Raw genomic sequence first — 23,783 nt, forward strand, 5'->3', positions numbered from 1 at the left:
GAGTTTAGCATTGTGTTCAGTGTACTGGTGAATTTGAGGTTAAAAAGAGGTAAAGGAAACTTCTTCACGGAATGTATCCATGTTATTGATTGGTATCTACTGTGATTTTTTTTCAAGGTAAAAAAAAGGAACTTAGCTGATGTCTTGATGGCATTCCTATCTTAATATTATTTAATTAGCTCATACTGAATAAATGAAGGTTGCTAAAACTTAAAAATAATTCTCAAAGCTGATAGTTTGATACCAGGAGATAAACTTCAGTATCAACTGACAGTTTAAAAATTGGGGATTTTTCTTTGTTGTTAATTTCTTAACAAAAAAAAAAAAAAAAAAAAAGAAGAAACAAAAAACAACACGCCCCCTCCCCTCCCTAAAAAAAAAAACACAACAAACCACAAAAACAAACAAACAAAAAAACCAAACCAAACAAAAAAAGCCCCACAAGATTCTTGCAGCTGAACAGATTTATTTTTATTTTTTTTTCCCCCAACGCCCCCCTCTCCCCCCCAGTAACGTGTGAATGTATGTAACTTATTTCAGGCTTAAAAAAAATCCACTGTTTTTTGTTTGTTTTGTTTTTTTGTCTGCTTGAGGATTTCTTACCTGGGTTTATACACGTTATAGTTATGACTCATATTCCTTGTCTTAGATAGTTTCTCTAGTATTTAATATTGATAACTAACATACTTTACAGAAATTCAGATTGGTTTAAAAAAAACGTAAATTTGTTGACGGTCTTTTAGAAGCACCCATAAAGCATCAGATTAGGTCTTAGAGCTCAAAAATGTGGTACGTGTGTAGTATTCTGCAACCGTGTAGAAACTGGTTATTGCAATATGTTAAAATATTTTGTGGTCCAAGCAAAACTAAAAATCTCACAGGTAAAAGATCTGGACTTTGTTCGGGTGCAGGTGGCTTTCGGAACTCTGACCATAGATATGTTTTCATCCTTTTTATTTTAATGTGCTGAGACTAAGCATAATTTTATGTTAGGAAATTGCATGTAGTTTACTTATCAAATGCTCATTCTCTAAGTAAACAATATTAAGTTGAGGTATGTGGCAGATATGTATGGGCAGATGTATCAAAATAACCGGGAATATTCAGTGCATCAGGATTAGTTTAGCAAAGGAGTTATTTTCATGTTGCAAGATAACCCCTCTTTCAGATTTAGCTATACATGAGCTGCGATTACTGGATCTTTTGTGTATCAGTGATTTCTTTCAGAGAACTGCTCCTGCGATAGGAAGTTAAATTTAAATAGTGCATTAGCTTTTTTATTTCTTTGTTTGTCAATTTGGGATCCTTTTTTTTATTCAGTTTCGTTCTGCAAATAAAAGTCACAGTGAATAATGGATAACTACTAAACTTGCATGCATCGTTGCTGATTAAAAACTGAACAGCAAAAAAATGCTTAGTAAAAAGCTTAATATAAACATTAATTATTAATTTTAACTCATACCTTATTTGTATTTTGTTATTTCCTACCTAGAAGTGGAAGAACTGTTAACTTCTCTTAAGCACATCCAGCACGTTTTGGTAGACCCTCAGAGCCAAGAGGATATCTCTCTCATTTTACAGCTTGTTCAAAATACTGATTTTCAGAATGCATTTAAGATACACAATGCTGTTACAGTGCACATGAACAAAGCCAGCCCTCCATATCCTCTCATCTCCAATGCACAAGAACTAGCACAAGAGGTATGTACAGTATGCATCTCTGTGATATATATATATATATGAAACCTATAATCATAGCTGCTTTTGAAATATGTACTCGTCAAGCTTGTCTGAGTTACTGAATGTTGAATAAGAAAGGGATTATAATAGCCACTGATTGCTATATCTGGTTTTTCCAGATTTCCAAACAGTAACCAGGAAAATATTTGGGGGATAAGAGCTCCATTTTTAGCATGCTTAGATATGTAACAGAAAAGGTATTATACTATGTTGAAATGTAGGAAAAGAGGGCATTTATGAAGATCTAACTCTTGTACCTTCAGTGTTCTTTACTTCCAAGCATTCAAAAATTGTATTACAGTCATCTGTTATTGTGAGTTTCTTCTGAGCTGAGACATGGTTCATATATTGGGAGGCATCTCTTAAAATACAACCATAGTGGAAATATGCATTCTGCTTTAAAGTGAACAATAGATCCCTTAATACTTAATTTCAATGTTTTAATTACTGCTGTGATAGTCAGAATACACTTAGTTTTGTCTGACAGATGACAGCTTTTCTGTAAGATCTGGTATGTTTTTAGAAATTATGAAAGTATACTTCTAGACATTTACTTGAGCAAGATTTTACTTTCATCTTTTCAATCAGATCTTAACTGTTTGGAATACCTTTACAGTTTGAGCCAGGTTAGCTACTTTCTTTGAGGCTTATTCACTTGAATATAGATGGTTAACACCTGTACATAATAGCTTGATAAGCATTAGTAGTAATATACAGAAAAATCATCAGATAAAAGTTACTGTGAACAGAATGAGTTTTCATATGTCTGGATGCAGCTGAGACCCTCTGAGGGGTTGCTCAATAACTTCATCTTCATTTTCCATGACCTGGTGCATGTATATACTGCAGTGAAGTGTGGCTGCACCTTATACGGATGTATGTTTTTTAACTTTGCACTAGCTAGCTTGAATACCAGTATCAGTGCAAACATAACACTAGAGTGTTCAGCAAAGCCAGATCCGGAGTCTGCGTAAATGCTTGAGCATTTAGCACCGAGCAGACCAAACTTACCTGTTCAAAACTGGCTTAGGTACACCAGTTGGAGTACCTCAGCCGGTATATAGCCATTCTCCAGTTGCTCAAAGGCATATCACTTCAATTTCAGTGTAGCAGCAAGTTGGGTTTTTTATTGGATCTGGTTTTCTTTCTGCCTGAAGCTTTTTTTTTTAAACAGCCTTTTTCCGTTCCCCATCATTTTTCTAGACTTTAACCTTGTAAGTCAAAGAAAACAGCACTGTAGAAAGCTTGATGTTCTTTTGCAGAAGAAATTACTGATTCTTGAGGGACATAATTTAAATGTTATCTAAAGGTGCAGCATGATGATTAAACTGCAGCTCAGGATTTTCCTGTTTGGGTTTGTCTGTAAGACTGTGCCAAAACAAGGTAGGAGTATTTTACATGTGAGCTTCCTTCTGACTTATTCATCAGCCCATAGGCTGCTGTAGGATCCACACTAGACTTCTTTGATCTCTGTGAGCCTGAAGGATCCTTTTCAATTCTGTTTGTAAACCACTTCCTAAACACTCGCTATACACAGGCCTAGTTTGGGATTTCGTTAAGATACAAGCCAGAGATTTTGAATCTTCATTCATAATGTAGGATGTTACAGATTTATCTCTTAAGAAAGCTGGTTTTTCCCCTTTGTGGATATGATGTCCTTTTATTTGCTGCTTAGTAGAAGTTTCCAAGAAGAAAATACACCTAGGAAAACTCTAGGTCTTTTTTCAGACTTTTGTATTTCTCCCCATCTTTCCTATGCCTCACCTTCCCCACACATTCCTCTCTTTTTTTCAGGTGATTTGGTAAATCCTAAAATCAGATGGTGGTGCAAAGCCAGTTTTGTGTCTCTTAGCAGTCTATGAAGAAGGTTAAGCATAAAGAAAATATTTCTTAATTGAAAATTATTAAACCGATGGTATTTTGTCATTACACAGGAGACTATTATGTAAAAGGCAAACTTGTCACTGCACTTGATTCTTCATCTCTCATCACTGTCTTGTCCAGCCTTGAAGTTCCCCAAAAGTCAACATATTACATATATCTGTTCCCATTTTTAGATGTAATCTAGTTTCTCTGTGATTCAGTTTCTGGTGCATTAAAGCAACCTGTATTTTGCAATGTTTAATTGCATCCTGAAACGATCAAGCTGGAAATTCAGAACAAATATTTCTGTGACTGACAGAAGTGTCTCTAGAGGAACACCTTGAGGCCTCCATTCATATCATTCTGTACTTCCTAGTCTTGCCATATATAGAAGATCTTACGCTCCTTTTTCAGATCCTTTATTCCTTTTTGGAAGGGCTCCTGTATATGTTATGGTAGCAGTATGGGAGGAAATTATTTCTACTTTAAGAAAAGTTGGTTTTGGTTTGGTTTGGATTTTGCTCTTTTTTTCTTTTTACCTTGACCTAGTGTCTTTCTTGCATGCCCAAATTTTTTCTTGTGATGTGAGTTTTGGTTGTCTCTTTGCATTTTCCATCCTTAAACATGGGCATGGGAAGCTCCCCCAGAAAGCAGTTAATTTACTTACTTTAGGATGTATTTGAAAAGGTACTCACAAAAGCCTGGATTTAAGGTACTGATAACGTCTTGATGATAAAAGCCACAAGACATTACAGGAAAGAAAAGTAATATACACACATAACATTAATTTTACATGGCATGTAATGCTAATGTGCATATTTTAGTGCACGGGTCATCAGTGACAGTGTGTAACTCTGAAACTGTTCTGGAGTGCACCCTAATTTAAAACTACAGGCTTGTTTTGAGGCTTTATGATGTGGTAGAGAAGCTTTTCTGGAGCTCATGCTTGTGTAGCTCTAACAGGAAAAGACACTTTGCAACAAAATTTCATATTGCAACATGAAACATCTCCCCTTTTAATAAAATAGTAAAAACTAATATCAAATTAATTACGCTTTTGGAAATGTGTTGGGGGGGATTGTAATTTGCTATATTGAATTCAAAAAATCTCATTTACTTTTTAATTGATGATTTGCTTCTATAAAACATGATGTGTATTAACAGTATCTTGTGAAAAGTTTTTTTATTTTGGATTTTTTAACCATTAACAATACATGAGTGGAAATGGTACGTTTTTATGTTCTAGTTCTCTTTAGTAAATTCTTAAAATTAGCAGTACACTTGTACCAGTTAACTTTTCCCATCGATTCTGATAACCAGGCACCAACAACTCAAGATTTTTCCTTTTTTAAAACAAAATTTAATTGAACTTAAAAGGTGGAATGACGGACTTGAGCTTAAGTGATCTATTTTAGAAAGCTAATCTTCATGTAATGTGGTGTACTCCAAGTCTTGTATAAAAATAGCTAGTAAACATCAAGTATAATTAAATAGATTTAAAATCCGTTTAAACTTGATGAAGATGAGAGCAAGGATTATGGGAACATGGTCTGAATCTTGACCTTTTAAGAATATTTGATGCAGCATTCAAGACAGTTTGTAATTTTTGGCCTGTAACAGCAGACATCAAATACCTTAAAGATGTTATAGTTAATTGGCTCAATTTATATAGGCTATGTTTCTAAAGGTTTTGGACTTGCTACTGTTCACTGCAGCATGTGCAGGCAATTAAATTAGATCTGTACTTTTGAGAGGATGCACTGGAAACTTGTAACTTCTGGTGTTAGTGTATTAGGATTTGTACATGTATTCCCTCGGACAGTCCTAATCACCTGAGAGCAAACAGCAACAGGATTTTGCAGGTGTGGTTAAATTCTGAATGTTTAATATCACTCCAGTGTGTGCCTCAAAATTGTGATGTGTAGTTAAAACAAACTGATAGCTTATTGGAGGCAGCTTGTACTAAAGTTAACATAATCAACAATAAAAACTAGTCTGAATAGTTAAGAAAATACTATGATTGCCACATATCATGAGTGGATTGCCCACGCTATCTGTAGTGTGTGGCTTCTGGATTGACAGCTTACATTCAAATTTCTTTGTCTGATAAAACTGGGATTCATTACGAGTTACAAAGGAATCTGACATGGGGCAGTACTGATGTGATAAGTGGTGTATATTGCAGCCTGAAGCCTTCGTAGTGTTTCATTAAATAAACAAACAAATGTATCTTTCTCTTAAGAGGGGAGGAGCTATTAAAGTTGTGAATAATGAAATTATTCAAAACAAATTCAAATTGAGAAAAGGATATTCACTGTACACGGAATGACTGGCTGGGCCTCATTGATTTCTCCTGACAAATCTCCAACCTCTGACCTTGCATTCAAAAGACAGTCTTGCTTGCAGGACTTCTAAGTTGCTTTCTAAGTAGAATTTCCTGTAAAAGGATCATAAAGATTGGATAAATAAGGCTTTAAAGCTTGTTGTAGCTTCTTCAATAAAGGAGTTGAAAGTCCCTTGGAAGTTAGGAGACCTTAAATAAACCTCTATGAGAAAGTGTTTTGTATAGAAGAATCTCTCAACACAGAGGAAAATTTGTTAGTGATATATATCCTTTACAGTGCTCTGTCTACTCTGTAGCATCCTAAAATTCAGGCTGAGCCCAGGAATGATGGTGTCCTGGCCAATTCAGAGGTGTGACTGCAGTCAGGCCTCTATGAAGCTGACTTCTTTCTGTTCTCTACAGTTTTAAAGGAATCACTAAAAATGATTACTTAAACCTGGTTTCTTTTTTGGCTGTTCTAAGCTGTACTAGGTTTGTTCACCGAGAAGAATTTTATAGGAGTGTCAGCAGGAAGGCTTTTGGAGGTTGTGCTGAGTTTATTGCTAAGCACAGAAACTTGTTCCATGTGACAGTGTTCGATTGGCAATGTAAGGATCTTGCTCCATGGGAACAGTTCATTTAGTGGCTTCTGCTAGAATTTAAAATCATCTTTACTATTTTCAATGTTTTCATCTGGTAGTGTCCAAGAGAGTTGTTAGTATTTCTGTAGTTAATTTCTCCTAGGATAGAGGTTCTTCAGACCTTTAGATATTGTTAGATCACACAAAAAAGCTTAATTATTTTCGCTTTGGAACATTACCTCACCCTTAAGAGTAAAAAGCTCTTGAAAAAACTGTTTTCTGTCTCACTGAAAGCTGCTGGTCTAGGTATAATCTACTCTTGATATCCCTGGATTCATTTGTACTTTTGGATTTGCATGTCTTTGGTCAGATTAGGCCAGGGGATAATGGCTATGGGAAGTATCTTCTTCAGCATCATCTTTAGGTAAGAGGGACTTCCCTGTTCCTGGCTTTCTCTGTAAGCTTACCAGTGTTTGCCCGAGATGATGGCCAGGCATGTTTGGTAACTGTATGAGAAGGCGAAACTTCTTTTTGGCAACTGAAGCTGCTTGAGCAAAAACTATCATTGTGCTTTATCATTGTGGATTATTTTGGAACCAGCCAAATAACCTGGTTTTCCAGGACCTTCTGAAGTTTTGACTCGCTTTCGGAGACAGGGGCTCCAGGATACATTGCAAAACCTGTCCTTGAATCTTTGGTCATGCTGTTGGTGGAAATAGTTTGGGCAAAAATAAACCATCTACTTTTAAGGAAAGAGGAGGCTAGTCATGTTAATGAGAAATTAGTCCATTTTAAAAGACTCAGCATGTTCACATAATAGACTTCATTGAGACTAATTATACTATCATGTTACTTTCTAGAGTTTAATTTTTTGTGTGCATCTTTGTGGTAGCTGACCTCATTGCCAGTCTCTAGTATTGACAAACCTGTGTGATGCACTGGATACTGGTTTAGATGTGGTAGATAATTACTGAGGCAAGGTATGCTGAAGTAGTCCTGTGGTCTCACTTCATGTTTTCCTGGTGTGTCCCGGATTAAGTTCAGTCAGTCAGTGTAACGACTGCATGGATATACTTTCAGTAGAATGAGTAAATGCAACTAGGGGTTTGAGTAGGGGAGGGATGATTGATAAATCACTGGGTAGATTAAGAGTTTTACTACTTGATTTTTTGCTTTTAGGTACAGAGTGTTTTGAAACCCAGCCACCATAAGGATGGGCAGGAGCTGAATGCTTTGCTGAATGCCCCTCACATGCAGGTAAAGCAAAACAAAATGGATGTATTCCTTGATGCTGGTTTCAGTATAAATTATGTTTTGCAAATGTTTTGGTCTGACTGGGTGAGGATGGATTTTTATTCTTCAACCCTGTGCAGATCAATTAATATTCTTCTAGGATGAGGAGTTTCCAATTTTGAGCAACTAATGGAAATGTCTGATCAAGTGTAGTGCATTATTGTATTCAGCCCTTGCTACATTCTACATGTATTACAGGGTAATTTGCACACGAACAGTGTAGCAATAGATCAGGGAAACATGAGCTGCTTTGATTTTTTTTTTTTTTATTATTTTGTAATTTTTTTGACAGCTGTTTTGTGCTCACCATAGGGTGCATAGGAGGAATTTTGTCCAGTGGTGGTTTTTTTAAATCCATGAGTAGTTTTCACTGCAGTAACTTTTTATGTCTGTATCTTCAGTCAAATACATAATAAACCAATGTCTGGTTTTTTTAGGAAGGAGAAGCTGTAAGGACACTCACAGTTGTGTGTTCAAAATTGCTTTTGTATTCTTTTCTGATCTGAAAGGAAAGTTTTGGAAAGCAGTAGGTGCTACAGAACTGTCATAAATGATTTTTTCAATGCTTGAGTCAGTTTACAGTCTTCTGTAACCTGCAAAGGCTGTTCAAATTGCAGAATTTCATTGACTGCTACTATGTTATATACATGCAAAATGTGAAATTTTCTGTAACCAAGATTTTTTTGTTTGTTTGTTTGTTTTTGTTTTAGGCACTTTTACTGGCTCATGATAAGGTTGCAGAACAAGAAATGCAACCAGAGCCTGTGACAGATGAAAAAATTTATGAAAATGTTGGTGTGTATGGAGGGGAGACGGTTAAAATAGTCCGTATTGAGAAAGCTCGGGATATTCCATTGGTAAGTACTGGTACTCAGTCAGTTATAAGTGAAGGACATAAACTTTTTGTCTTTTGCGGATTGCTATGAAAGTTTTGGCATTTAAATATAAAGGTGATGCTTAACTTGTAAACACTCTCCCTCCCTCCAAAATGAGAAGTAGTCATAGATGGTAAATTGGTGTGTATTCCATATAGCAATAGCTGTACTAGCATTTAAAATCTGTACAACTTCTGTCAACTTGGATTTGGACAGGACTTCTTGACAAAAGTTACTATCCCAGGCTTTGCTGCAGGGGAGCTTAGAGCCTGGTGTCAACTATGTTTGTTGTGTTTTTTTGTTGTTGTTGTTTGGGGTTTTTTTGTTTATTTTTTTAGCAACTCTCATCTTCTGTTTTGCATCTTTCAAGTAAGCATTTCCTTTTTAAAAAACAACCATGAATCTTACAGTGTGGAACAATTAAATTCTTCAGTCCTTTAGTCAGCTCGAAGAAGTTGGGCAATGTGGTGGTGTTTTGCTTTTTTTTTTCTTTAAAGTGGAGCATCGGCTGTATGCATCTGAGCTATTACTTGCATTCTCTTTCAACATAGTTTCTCCACTGGCTTGGAAGCTATACAATAGATGGCATTGAGTTTCATACGTGTAATAAATTGAGAATGTGTTGCTACTACACAGGGCGCTACTGTTCGCAATGAAATGGATTCTGTTATCATTAGTCGAATAGTGAAAGGAGGTGCTGCAGAGAAGAGTGGGCTGTTACATGAAGGGGATGAAGTTCTGGAGATTAATGGCATTGAGATTCGTGGAAAAGATGTTAATGAAGTTTTTGACTTGCTGGTGAGTTGGACACTTTTTTTCTCTGCAAAAAATACTCATTTCATAAGACTGTTTGTTCTGTTTCTCATGTTTAGAAGTGTTTTTGTTCTGATAGCTAGTGTTTCTCTGTAGGGGTCATTTCCAGTTTTCTTTCTGATGCATAGTATGGTATTAGTAAATATAATTACAGTTATCTGCAAAGGTGATGTGGAAGAGAGAAGCTATCATCTTGAGACTTGCTTTTAAATGATTTTTAAGAAAAACTTTGTTTAGCTCTGAAAAGCCATGATTTTTCATCTTTGTCCGCAATCAGTAAATATGTGGCTGTGTGATTGTGATAGCGTCTGCCAGGGATGGAGGTGGTTTTCTTCATAGCAGCTCACAGGATGCTGTGTTTCAGGCTGGCTTTAGCCTGAAACAGTGTTGATAAGGCACCAGTGTTTTAGCTGTTGCTGAACAGTGTTTCTCATTCTGTTCCCCAGCTGCAAGTGGGCTGGGGGTGAACAAGAGGTTGGGAGTTGACACAGCTGGGACAGCTCACCTGGACTGACCCCAGTGATATATAATCATTATACATCATAATGTCATGCTGAGCAATAAAAACTGGGTAGTGAATGATTGCCTTTGAATCACTTGTTGGGTTGGGTTTTACCCCTTAGCTTACAAAGCTGCCTTTTCCTTGACTAATCAGTGTTTCTTGTTTTTGGTCTTCTGAGTCTCTTTCCCATCCTGCTGGGGAAGGGGAGTGAATCAGGAGCTGGCCAGGCTTAACCCACCACAAATTGTATCCCATGAGACCTTTACATGCCTAGACTTACACAGTCATAGAATGTCCTGAGTTGGAAGGGACCCACAAGGATCACCAAGTCCAACTCCTGTCCCTGCATATGACAGCCCCACAGTTCATGCCATGTGTCTGAGGACTTCCTGCTCTTTCCCTCCGGATAAAAACTGTCAGTTTACCAGCATAGACCTTTTTCTGCTTATTACACTTTAATGATTCATGACAAAATTATACGTCAGTTCAAAAAAACAGCTAGTCAAAAAAACAGGTAAGAAATCCAGCGTGAACTAGTAAATGCAGAGGTACCCTCTGTCAACAGCCCTGTGAAACAGAATGTCAAAAGCTGGAAATTACCACTATTTTCCATTGCACAATATTGCTTATTTCTTGGGCTTTTCCCTGGTACCTGCTGTTGATCAGTGTTCAAGATGGGGCACCTGGAACCTGACTATGAATCTTTGGTATGATTGCAGCAGGGAAGATCATTCTGTCAAAGCGAGAACAGACAAAAATGACTTTTTTATTTTTAAAGAAGTTAATTTATAGCTTTATTACAAAACATTGGAAATGTCCACTACCACTTATTTAATAGAGCATTTGGAAAAAAAAAATGAGAAATGTATTTAGTAAATCTTTGAATTAGTAGATCTATGCTGTACAGATGAATTAAAATCAGGACAAAGATCTGGGCTCTGCTGTATGTTATATTATTGTAGGAAGAAAAGGCAGCAATATCCATATATGAAGTTCTCATTCTACAGTAAGACGGTAGTTTTTAATGGGCAATTTCCAGCTTTAGTTGGATTTTTTCTCAAATTTGCCATTAACAATTTTGAGCTAATGGATGGAATGAGGTCAGGTGAAGGGAAGTAGAGGCAAAAATGTTTAGTCTTTGGGGTTTGGTTTGGTTTGTTTTAAATCCATTTTAAAAGTTTCTTACAGTTATTGGAAAAGCCTTCACTCTGTGTGCTTTTTTGGATCACAGATATGGGATTCTCTATGTTCTGTAATTGTCTCCACTGCCATGTGTGTATATATAGAGATACATATATATATACATATAAAGTTTTTTTAAGTAACATTTACCTAAGTCCTGTGCTTCTGAGAAGAGTCCTTTGTAGATGCTTGACAGATAATTCAGCTCTGGCAGTTTAGTTCTCTGCAGAGAGCTAGTTCTGCTCTTGACCAGCTCCTGCAACCTAGAGTTACAAAATAAATAAAACCACAATACATTAATATAAGGGCAACTTACTTGCCGAAAAAAAAAAAGTGTATTTTTAAATATATTTTTAAATCATTAATTTAAAATAATATTTTCAATTCTTTATATATTGTCTTTTGTATTTTGTAATGTGGAAGTGAAGTTTTAAAATTATTCAGCATAGGAGAAGGAAATTCCTTCTTAATTTTGCCTCTTCACTTGCTACTCAAATGATAATAAACTGCACATGACCTCAGGCAAGACTATTCACACAATCACTGTGACATTCTATGCATTCCTCATGGAACTATGCATGCTGACTGAAAATCATGGATTTTCCTTTCTTGCAGCCTAATCATGTTATGCTTAGTTATATTTACTTTATTTAAGCCTTAGGACTGAACTTTTTTAGGTGCTTGGGTACACTTGGTTTGGTACAGCATAAAGCATTGTGTTACGGTTCATGGAATGACGTATGTAGGAAGTGAGACATGTAGACCTTGTCATGGGTTGGCACTTGTATTTTTTTCTAGATATTCATTGTGTGTGCAGACACGCTGCATACAAGAGTGTGCAAACAGATAAGGACTCGTTAAAGCTAGGATATTTATAAGTTTTACTTAGTAGAGGTGATTGCAATATTGGTATTAAGTACTTCACAGATGCAGGATTTGAGTGTGTTAGCTAGATTTTGAAACAGTGTTTTGTATACTTTAACAGTATAAAATCATAGTAGAAATGTTTCACTTAAGCACTTTTAGAAAAATAATAAATATATATTTATATATTTTCTTCTCAGCATAGACCCACTTGTTGGTATTTTTGAGCAGATCAAGGGAATATTATTCTCCTTTTTTCCTAAATCTCTGCTTGACAGAATTGCATCTGCTTCATTTCAAATAGAATAGTTTTGTCAAGAATGCTAGGCTTTTCAAATCTGAATATCAACATTTGGGTTTCTAGCCTGTCACTGAATTACTGCATCTGTATCTGTACTGTATATTTTAAACTAGGGAAAGAGTAGATTTTGTGCTGTTGGAAATGTCTTTTCCAGGAATTTTTAAAGCAATTTCTAAAACATGTTATTTATGAAAATCTTTAACCTTAAGCCATATTTTGATACAGTATATGAAGAGTCTGTTTTTCGTCTCAGGCTGACATGCACGGTACACTGACCTTCGTATTGATTCCCAGTCAACAGAGCAAGCCACCTCCTGCGAAGGAGACAGTTGTAAGTAACTCTCCATAAGTTTTTGAGCTTGGTGATATGTAACTTATTTTTCCAGTAATGCATAGAAAGTTCTTCTGTAGGTCATTTACATTGTGGAACTTAAATGTTAAGCTTAATCATTTAAATTGGTTTAATTGTTACCAGACTAACACCTGAGTTAACTGTTGAAAATGATTGATGGTGTTAAGCTGAAACTCTTAGTATGATTTTAACTTAGTTTCTAAAATAGTAAGAAATTATAAAAGTAGAACTGCCTGTGCTTCTGAAATTCTATTTTGAAATTCCGGATTATTTTTTTTTTAAAAAACTACATATATATATATGAATTAGATTGATGGAACTGTAAACTTTAATTATCTGTTTAGCTAATATACTTTTGAGACAGTTTTAACAGTTTGAAGAAAGAATGCACCAATGTATGTCACAGCTAAATAAAAACGTTAGTGGTTAGTGACAAAGTAAAGTATTTTACATGTGGAATTTCACCTAAAGCTCAACAAATGGGTTTCAATCTGTGTATTTATTATGTACTTAAAAAAATCAGCATGTCTCTGATACTTTTCAAATGCAGAAAATTTATATCAGTAGCTCAAGTCCTGTTGCATCCTGAAATTGTGAGGATGTAGCATGGACTTCAGAGTTAAATTCAGGCATTCACCTCCAACCTAGCAGAACTCTGTTCCGTTGCTAACCTAGGTAATGATTCTATTCCATTGTCTCCTGTATGCCCCAGAAAAAGTTTCCATTTTATAGAATCTTGGAGTTTTTATATCTCTGAGGTCTACTGCAATCACAGAAATATGGGGTGTAATTCTTTGGAAGTCACAGGGGTTTTTTTCTTGTTTTTATGTTTGATCTTCCACAGATACATGTGAAAGCGCATTTTGACTATGACCCCTCTGATGACCCTTACGTCCCCTGCCGAGAGTTAGGCCTGTCTTTTCAAAAAGGAGATATACTCCATGTGATCAGCCAAGAAGATCCAAACTGGTGGCAGGCTTACAGAGATGGAGATGAAGATAATCAGCCGTTGGCAGGCCTTATCCCTGGTAAATAAAGCTCTAGAAAAAGCTTGATAGCCAGTTGTTCCAGAGCCACAGGAGCAATATTCTGGTTTTCAAATACTCACCCTTAAATATCCATTGCCTTGAATGTCTGTGACTTTGAACCTTTTGCAACAGAACCCACTGTTAGTTGTGTATTTCATTTATTTAAAATGTATTTATTTAAAAGGTATTTAGAGGCATCTCCATGTTAGGTGTGGAGTAAGGCCACCACATCCACTGGAGTTCAGCATTGGAGAGCTGCTCCTCTTCCTTCATTCCTCCACCTTGGGGATTTTGTGGATTCAGAGTTCCCTCTGCTGGCTACAGCAGATATGTGGAGCATCAGCCTCCTGCTTCTCTGGAATCGAGAGCAGCTGTTACGTTTATTACTATATTTAGTATATTTGAAAAATTTATCTTTTCCATGGTAACTCTTCTGCCTGTTTTCACTTAGCAAAGAGCTTCAGTTGTAACAGTCATGCTGCTTTTCTAACTGTTGGGGGCCTTTGAATAGTAGGGTTTTCAGACATCGAAGTCAGTATATAATTTTTGCATTGAAATATGTACTGCACTCTTGTCCATTAAAGATCTGCTGATCTGTTAAACACAGTGAAAAAAGACACTTCAAATTTCATAGAATATCACACTGTTATTTTATGACATTTGAGTAAGTTGAGAGGAATGCTGATCTAAATATAGGCTAATCTTTTTCAAGCTGAAGTTCAGAAGATTTAGTATAAATAGAACGCATTTAACATGAACTAATTAGAAAACCATATCATCATAGTGGGAAAATGTAGTCTTTCCAGTAGTTTCAATTTTCCAGGCAAAGCTGTCTAGAATAGTACAAATGCTCTGCAAGTATTTCTTGATAAATATATCTTTGAAGCAATAAACAAGCTTCTTGGCAATTTTAATTTCTCCTTTTAAATCTCTCTTGCTTGTCATATTCTACTAGAACCTTCAGAGATTTAAAACCTTAGGAAGAAGTAAAATGAGTAAGTCATTACAAAATAAGTATGGAAATGGTTTCTAAATGTTAACTGCTTTTGTACTTTTTAAATGCATTAAGGGAAAAGTTTCCAGCAACAAAGAGAAGCAATGAAGCAAACCATAGAGGAAGACAAGGAGCCAGAAAAATCAGGTTGGACATATGCTTTCCAAGGGGGGGGAAAAAAACAACAATAAACTTTTATAGAGGTGCTAATCAGTGATATCAGGAACCATATCATTGTAGAGTTGAAGAAAATTCTTGTATTTTTTGTAATACAAGTGGGATGATTCTTCTAAATTCTTGATGTAAGTACAGGTGTGAATTTAGAACTTCATTATATAAATCACTGTTTTTTTCATAACTTTTATGTAATGTAACTAGGATGAGAGAGGGGAATTTGGAAAGCCCCTTTTTTTCTTCAAGAATTTTATCTGCCATGACTCAGTTGAAGTCCTTGGCCTGCAACATTTGCTTAATACACCAAATGGTTGTAATGAAACAAAGAATATTATGCCTTTTCAAAACTGCAGAATAAATTCACCACTTAAAGATCCAGGTAGTAGGTGGGATAGGAAGGTTTTTATTGTGTGGATATTTGATTGTGATTATTTTTATTTTGGTTAGGAAAACTGTGGTGCGCGAAGAAAAACAAAAAGAAACGGAAAAAGGTTTTATACAATGCAAATAAAAATGATGGTAAGCAATGTCTTTTGTAGTGTGTGCACTTACAAGCAACTATGAAAGATCCTACAAGAGCCTTGTGAAAATAATGCCGAAATTCAGGATTTGATGTTAGAAATACTGTGTGATGATGTTCTGTGTGAGAGCAGTAGAGCAGTAGTATGGTTTTTGGTAGCATTAGTGAAAGGTGTAAAAAAGGTGGCAGGATTTGTAGGGTCGTTTAGTGTCTTTAGTAAAGACAAGACAATGGGGTGAAAAAACAGATGGCTTTTTAGGCATGGAAGCACTCGTAATCTTACAATGATGAACCAGTTTATTATGGTTTTGTAATATAATCTCTTTTTGCATAGTTAAGTTCAGTAAATGGAAACTTTCTCCACAGAGTTTGTAGGCCATCTATATGATATTCTTATGAAAGTACTTTAGGACTGGGATGACAATTTTTTGTTGTTCTTGTTGGGCATAACGTTAGCCTAGTACTAGAAACTTGTTCCTTGGCAAGAAAGTTATTTCCTGAGTTTATGCTACTACTTATATCAGTAGTAAGTGGAAATGCATTTATTTCTGCAGAAAGGGGAGAAAAAAAAAGCCTCTTCTTACTGGGCAAGTGATGATCTTTGGGGTTGGATTGCTTTGGTGACTCACAATTAGATGCTGGGCAGTCAGGAACTGCCTGAAACTTGATACTGCATGGCAGGCAATACATGCAACTAGCAGTAAATTATGACTATTTTTATTGTTTCTGTCTCAAGATTATGACAATGAGGAAATTTTGACGTACGAGGAAATGTCACTGTATCATCAACCAGCAAATAGGAAACGACCTATTGTTCTGATTGGCCCACAGAACTGCGGCCAAAATGAATTGCGTCAGAGACTTATGAATAACGAAGCGGATCGTTTTGCCTCTGCGGTTCCCCGTAAGATACCACTGCGTATTCTAAACGTTGTCTTCAGACAAATCCCCTTGTGTTGAAAGTAATAATTAGGAGCTTGTGGGTGTTGAGCAAGTCATAGTCAGCTCTTGAATACAGGACAAATAAAGTTAAATCTTGAGTAGCATGAAGTAGCATTGGTAAGTCAGTACAAATCCAGTGTCCCAACACAAAGCTATAGAAGCATCATAAGACATGCATACATTTCAGTTTGAATAAAATTTGAGTGAGTTACAGAAGCTGAAAAAATAAACTGCTATATTTGTCAAAGAATTTTTAGCCTACATATCCTGCATAAATTTAAACTTAGGTGGCTTTAGTGCCTTCCCAAACCACTTACATTTCAGTTAACTTTATATTTTTAATGGCTAGTGTACCCTAAAGTAGGTTTACAAACAGCTTAGCAATATAACTTGTTTATAAACAACTAATAGGTGGTTTTGCATCCAGAATGCAGCTGCTCAAGTAAAACTATTCCTCTCCTGGTCGACTATTTTTTTTTTTTCCTCTATTGAATGTGAACAGGACTTCTAAATGTAGCTTCAGCCTTTGGCAACTTAATCTGTCCAGGAATATTTATTATAGAAAATACTTACGCTTCTTGGGTATTTCATATGCTTTTGGTTTTTTTTGCTTCATTAGCAGTACCTCTCCTAAGGGAGATAATTACTTCTCCTCTTCAATTTTACAGGTGTATCACTGTCTCAGTTTCTTGTTTTGTCGCTCTTGTTTGTAGACACTACTCGGAGCAGGCGAGAGACTGAAGTAGCTGGCAGGGATTACCATTTCATTTCCCGACAGGCATTTGAGAGTGACATAGCTGCAGGGAAGTTCATTGAATATGGAGAGTTTGAAAAGAACCTCTATGGTACTAGCATAGACTCTGTGCGGCAAGTGATCAACTCTGGCAAGATATGCCTCCTAAATCTTCATACCCAGGTATGGCAAAGCTGTTGCCTGTTGTGTTTGAATTGTAGAAGCTACTGTGAAGATCTAAGGAGCTGTATTGGTTTGAAAATATACCCATCTTCTTTATCTGTGCTAAAGGGGCCTTAGTTCCCAGATATTTAAGCTCCTGAGAGCTATCAGAATTGAAAAATTAATTAAAATAAGATTTGTATCTTTCAGTCGTCCAATTACTCTGTGGGCACTGAAGTTTTTGAAGATGGAGAGGAAGTTATTTGTGGTTGTGCTTGGAAAGTGTGTTTTGGGAATGTTTATGCAGTTCCATAACAGACAGGATGAAAGTACAGCACATCAACAATATTGAAACACTCTTTAGCTCTAACCTTTTGATTATGGAGGAAGAAGAGACAAATTATGCATACAGACCTCACCTGGGAAATTTAGTCAAATGTGGGAGGAGGCAGAATCCTGGAGCACAGCTCATTTTCTAATGCGTACGACATGGATGACGTCTACTGCTGTTGCAGATGCTGGAAAAGAAGCCCTGAAACTCAGACACATCAGTGAAGTCTGGTAGTACTGCAGCTATAATTATCCATCACCAGTTGAGACCATGGGATACTTTACTAGGATAGCTCATGGGTATCGCAAAACATGTAATAAATTGAAAATTCATAACACTTTGAAAATTTATCTAATTCTGTGTTTATAAAAATCTGTCTTAAAGACAAGTTGTTTGTCCCGAGACACATAGAAGGAACCTTTTGGGAAAATTAAACTATAGTTTGGTTCTTTTTATTTCCTGTCTCTTAATGTAACCTGCCAAAAAAAAAGCTAATCATGCAGTAGTAGTGCAAGTGATACCTTGCATTTTAATCTTCAAAACAGAAAAGGTTAAATTGTAGTATTTAAAGTAAACTGTAGTATTTAAAGACTCTTCTGTATGTTAAAAACTGATACCGTTCCTTAGCATTGTAAGGAAACTTACTTCAGCGTAAGTGACTTTTTTTTATGCTTTTGGATCCCAAAAGATAGATTCCTTCAGTTCAGTTATGAAAAATATTCTTGAACAAAAGTAAATGTTTGTGTTCCATGAAGCTGATAAGTGTTGGAATATCCATTTTGTAGGAAATAGTGACTGAACTCTTAAGTGCTGAGGTTAATATTGTTATGGTTAATTATACTGCTGTTAATATATTGTACAATTGTAGTTGTGTTTGAAGAGTATATTAACAATTATAGCATGTGAGTAATGCATTATAAAATGCCCTTTCCGTGGGTGGAACTGTTCAATATTTAATACACCTTTTTTCCGCAGTCACTCAAGACACTACGTAATTCTGACTTGAAGCCATATATTATATTTGTTGCACCACCTTCACAAGAGAGATTACGTGCTTTATTGGCCAAAGAAGGGAAAAACCCAAAGGTAATGTGTCTAATACTACTTCTGAAACCATGTTGCTTTTTATTTACAGATCTGGAATGCTTTTGGTAAACAAAAATGTATACTCTTTCTTTGGAAGTGGGAGGTGGTAACGGTGTTATTAATCTATGGCGGGGGGGGCACATCAGCCTTGCGATTGCCTTCAAAGGGCTGAGTGTAATTTTAGGACTGTATACATGTAGGACTGATTTGACACCCCTGATCTATGAGAAGCAATGTAGTTGAGATGTGTGTGCCCCGGGTCCGTAGACAGACCGCGCTAAGAGAAGGGCTTGGGATGCTTTCACTCAACTGAAGGGGAGAGGTACGAGGGGAGGGAACCATTGCTAATTCATTAATCCTGGGACACCATGTCTCTAGTTGGGGTCCTCGTGTTTGGGTACTAAAATATGACTCTTTATTTCAAAACTGTAGAAAACTCAACTTTGTCTTGAAGTGAACTTGAGGGCAATTCTAGGGAGCAAATTGTTACTGTTTTTCTTTTGAGAACTTATCTGACCTTGGAAAAGCATTTACTTGAAAACATATTCCAAAACTCTTCAGTTAAATTTACTTTCATGCTTGATCCTGTAGAATCACTTTTCATGTTTCAACCAGAGTTATGTCAAGTTCTTGGCAAGTTCAGATCATTCAGTTATAAACGAGAAGCTAGTTCTGCAGAGTGAAACTGAAACCTGTAGATTAAACTAGGATGTCAGAAAGCTCAGAAATTGGAGTTGTAGTTACGGCAGCTGGGTAAAGGCTACTGTGTTTAAACCCCTTCCCTGATAAAGAAAAGGCTATTTCTTGCATGTATGCATGTATGTGGCTTTGATTTTTCTTAAGTGTATGTAATGCCTATAAAAAAAACAAATCTTGAAGGCCTGAAGTCCCTTTTGAAAATATCTTCTTTAGAAAATTATCTCAAAAATTATACCTGAATATTCCTTTATGTAATACAAAAATATGCTGCAGAAGACAAAATCAAACATGCTTTTAGAATCCAAGCATTACAAAAAATCGGAAGTAAAACAGACCATTTCTACCTCTCCCTTTGTCTCATTATCTACATCTGCAATATTCTTTCTTTTGACATACCCCCTTCCAGCTCTGAAATCATGGTTTCTAATTTTTGCAATGTCATTTACTTGATGCTATGGTGATTCAATCAGCTTTCATGTATAGCTCTCTCACTGTGGTTCTCATTGCTATTATTCATGACAATATTTCTCTGATAGCTGTTGCCTTTGGCTGTTTGGTGTTTGTAGTGCTACGTCTTCGGAGGAATGTGGTCTTGTTATACAGCGTTCAAACTTTCACACTATCTCTGTCACCTTCGCTCTTTTTCAGAAGGATAAGGGCCTTAGCAACCGAACTTACTTTTCAGCAACATGATTTAAGAGCCTCAGTAAGATGAATGTCATAAAATGAGCAGAGATAGATCATCCTTGTTTACTTCAGTCTGGCACAGTTATTTACTGTTTGGTACTTACAGCCGATCAGAAAGGATTGTCTTGAGTGCCCTTAACTTTCAAATATGTATCGTGGTTCAGTCTCATTGTAAGCTTTTCAATTGCTGATAGCAGTATCATGAAAATTTATGTATAAGACTTTTCTGAGCTGTGACCTTTCCCTACTGTGGTGGTGTGGGAGAGAGGCTTACACACATACTCTTAACTCTCCATTTTTGATTGCAGCCAGAAGAGCTGAGAGACATCATAGAGAAGACAAGGGAGATGGAACAGAACAATGGCCACTACTTTGATACAGCAATTGTGAATTCTGATCTTGATAAAGCGTATCAAGAGTTACTTCGGTTAATAAACAAACTTGACACAGAACCCCAGTGGGTGCCCTCTACCTGGCTACGATGAGAGAGCAATTCCGAGGGACAAGCCGACTTCAGTCCAGTAATCTGTCCAAGAAGATGGTGTGTAGGTCTAGTAGAAATGCGTGTGAGCTCTAGACCTCAGTGGCTGCATCCTTTGCCAGTGAAACTGCATATTATTTAAAAATGGCGCTAATCAGCTTGTGAGCCGGTTTAACTGATCTAAAGATTGTCCACGTTTCCTTTCTCTATGGTATAGAAGTGGAGACCTTGTCAGTACTAAACTCTAAAGCTTTAGATAGATTTTTCTAGCAACTACTTTTATACATAAATCCACCTTTTACCTAGAATCACCCTTATGAAATCAAAGATTTTTAAGTATATGTGTGTGTATATACAGTCCATGCTGTCACATAGTTATAAATATGAATGTTATTTAACACTTAACTTAATGACTTTGTGGGACATTATGGTAGTTCAGGAGCATAATTCTACAGATCACTGGGCAGAGAAATAATTTACACATGAAAAATCTGACTGTTAATGAGAAATCTGTACTGTTCAAAAAATACACAGAATGAAGATGCCGCTCTGGTCTGGAGCTGCCCTGTGAGGCTTGAGTTAATACTTTAATTCTCAAACATTCCACTTTCTAATAGCACTGTAATTGGAAAATGTGTATAATGTAAATATTTCAATCCTTGTGTCTTTTTAGTCAGACTTTTAAAATTGTATTTGACTGCACATTAATTTTAGGTCAAATCAAATATGAATATTATATTGATCTTTTAGATGTGATATTTTTATGGATTTTTTAAAAAAAAAACATATTGACTGATTGGAGCCACTGTTTTCCACAGATCTGTAGAGATCTTTAGAAAGGCCGAGGTTATATTTTTGTGAAATATATATAGTTATAAGACATGCTGCTTAAAAGTCAACTCAAGTTCTCATGTTTTATAACAAAATACTGACTAAAATAGACTGATGTGCTGACCATTGGAAGATAGTGGGAGTTTTTTTATCTTGGCAAATGGTTGATCTTCCGGCTCTTGGTCTAATGGATAATGTCTAATGGATAACTAACTGGAATTAAAAGAGCTGCATATAGCTACTATTTTCTAAATATTTTAAGTCGCTAGTCAACATATTGTCCTGCATTTGCTCAGTACTGCAGTGAAAATATTTGTAAAACACTGGTAACTGACTGAGAAGTCACAAGAAAGGGGAATATTTGTAACTGCTAAACAAAAAACTTGAAACAAGTGAACAAAAGGCAAGGTCTGTCAATCCTGGCGTGTTTTGCAAAGCAGATGGGAACATCCCTGCATCCTCAAATGATTCCGAGCTGTGAAGGTTTAACTACTGAGGCTGTACACCTGCAGTAGGGCTGCTCTGTTGCTGAAGGTACCTGAACAGTAGTGTCTTGACGGGTTTGGTTTTGGGTAGCGCAAAGAACCTTGACTGTGAATCTCTCTTAGTTTTAGCCATTGTGTTTCTTTGTTCCTACAGGTAAAACACTGGAGTTATGTCAATGTGTAGTTCACTCCTGTCTAATGTTGAAGGAAGAAAAATAGTCATTTTCTGCATTTTGTCTTACATATATTCTTTCCTCAAATGTTAACGGAACAAATTCACACCCGTAGATAAATGGAGAGCTCAAAGTATACAGCAGATACAAAGAAATTGTCAGGTAACTTCCAAAGTTACTGAACTAACATTCAGCACATTTTTGTATTGAAAAATGGAAGTATAGAGGGCATCCCTGTCTTGTTAGAAAACAAAATTATTTGCTGGTTTAATTAGTATTTAGGGCTGAAAAGCAATTAGTGGGGATAAGTAATGACCCTTCAAAAAGAAAATGAGTTGGAAACTTTAATATTTGTAGTTCATTTCAGTGTTAGAAATAATGTACTAGCTGTTGGCCTGAGGGCTGGATATTCAAAATAATGGCTTTTTGCCTCACATTGCAGGCGTGTTCTCAATTTAATTCATAGTTTGACAACTACAATTTTCAGGTATATTGGATGGTCAGTGTTTCATAGAGGACAAAATATTGTATGGATTTTACCAGACTTTAAGATGACTGTAGATGTGTTAGGGTTTTTAGTATTGACTGTTTCATAGTTGGACAAGAAGGTAGAAAGTAGTGTCCAAATTCTTGCAGTCACAATCAGCTCAAGATGGTTGCTGGACCCCCTTAGGTATTGTATTCATAAGCAGTGGCAGTCACAGTAAGTCATGCCATTAATGTATTTGAATAATGTTTGTCTCCCCAGTTTTTTCTGAAATGGTGTACAGAAGCTGGTTTTATCCAAATCAGCTTTTGAATGTAGACTTAAAGAATGTTGCTTGAAGTTCAGCTCTACTCTCTTAATTCCCGAGGCACACGGTACTTGCTCACATCCACGCAGAGAGGTGCTACGACGTTGATAACCAGTGTTAGCTTTGTCTCCTGCTGAAAGGAAAGGCTTGAACAGCACTGAGAAACGTGCCTGGCTGTCCATCTGCTGCCAGTTCGGACCTGGAACTACCTTATTTAAGAAACTATTCTGCCTTCTTTAATGAAGAATGTGTGTTAATTCCCTTGAGAGTAAGAGGCTATGCAAACTTCACTGGTGATACTTGTCAACCTTACAACAGGCTTTGTAGTGAGCTGTATCAGACTGAAATGAGGGTATCTGCATTTTTACCAGTCCAGATTTAAAAATAAATTTTAGCTGAATTGCATAAAAGAATTTTTGAATGTAATTATATGTGACTTTTTAAAATATAAGATGGGGGGTTTAATGCCTTAAATGATTAAGGTATCTTTACTGAGACCTGTGGTTAGCCCCACATTGTACTTTTATACATGTATCTGCACTCTGTATTTTGAGACACCATGAACTGCACACTAATGTAAAAATGTAAAATATTTCTAGATTTAAAATAAATCACTGTACAATTTTCCTTGTAGTAGATTTTGGGAGTCTTCTTTCTGCCGTTTTGCAGAATGTGTGAGAGGTGCTGTGACCCATTAGTGCCCTGGAGGACGTTCTGTGTTCCAACTCCATGCACCCAGTGAGAGAGGTAACATGTCCTCAGATCAAGTTTCTCTCTTTGAGGCTGGCCCTGTATCTTACAGCAGAGTACGGATGACATATTCAGCTGTGCTGCCTTCAGATTCAAAGGAGAAAAATGGCCTTGTGCTTCATAAAATTACAAAATTACTTTTCTAAGACGTTAATAGAAATTTCCTTGTACTTACTCTGCATCTGCAGTTAAGTGCTGCATCATGGTTAACACAAGACACTTAC

At 36.3% G+C, this 23,783-nt stretch overlaps 1 protein-coding gene across 4 annotated transcripts in view; it reads left to right on the top strand.

The window, feature by feature from the left end:
- Nucleotides 1-23,436, top strand: part of PALS1 (protein associated with LIN7 1, MAGUK p55 family member) — a 58,697-nt gene extending 35,261 nt beyond the window's left edge. For all 4 annotated transcript variants that reach the window (XM_065064349.1, XM_065064350.1, XM_065064351.1 and 1 more), the window contains 12 exons: nt 1,493-1,701; nt 7,687-7,764; nt 8,511-8,657; nt 9,312-9,473; nt 12,591-12,668; nt 13,534-13,717; nt 14,787-14,858; nt 15,333-15,404; nt 16,142-16,309; nt 17,061-17,263; nt 18,549-18,659; nt 20,354-23,436. In XM_065064349.1, coding sequence (XP_064920421.1) covers nt 1,493-1,701; nt 7,687-7,764; nt 8,511-8,657; nt 9,312-9,473; nt 12,591-12,668; nt 13,534-13,717; nt 14,787-14,858; nt 15,333-15,404; nt 16,142-16,309; nt 17,061-17,263; nt 18,549-18,659; nt 20,354-20,530 — 1,661 coding nt within the window. In that variant the 3' untranslated portion in view covers nt 20,531-23,436. The remainder of the gene's footprint in view (nt 1-1,492; nt 1,702-7,686; nt 7,765-8,510; nt 8,658-9,311; nt 9,474-12,590; nt 12,669-13,533; nt 13,718-14,786; nt 14,859-15,332; nt 15,405-16,141; nt 16,310-17,060; nt 17,264-18,548; nt 18,660-20,353) is intronic.
- The last annotated feature ends 347 nt before the right edge of the window (nt 23,437-23,783 follow it).

The sequence above is a fragment of the Columba livia genome, chromosome 5 (genome assembly GCF_036013475.1).
Source record: "Columba livia isolate bColLiv1 breed racing homer chromosome 5, bColLiv1.pat.W.v2, whole genome shotgun sequence".
Lineage (NCBI taxonomy): Eukaryota > Metazoa > Chordata > Aves > Columbiformes > Columbidae > Columba > Columba livia.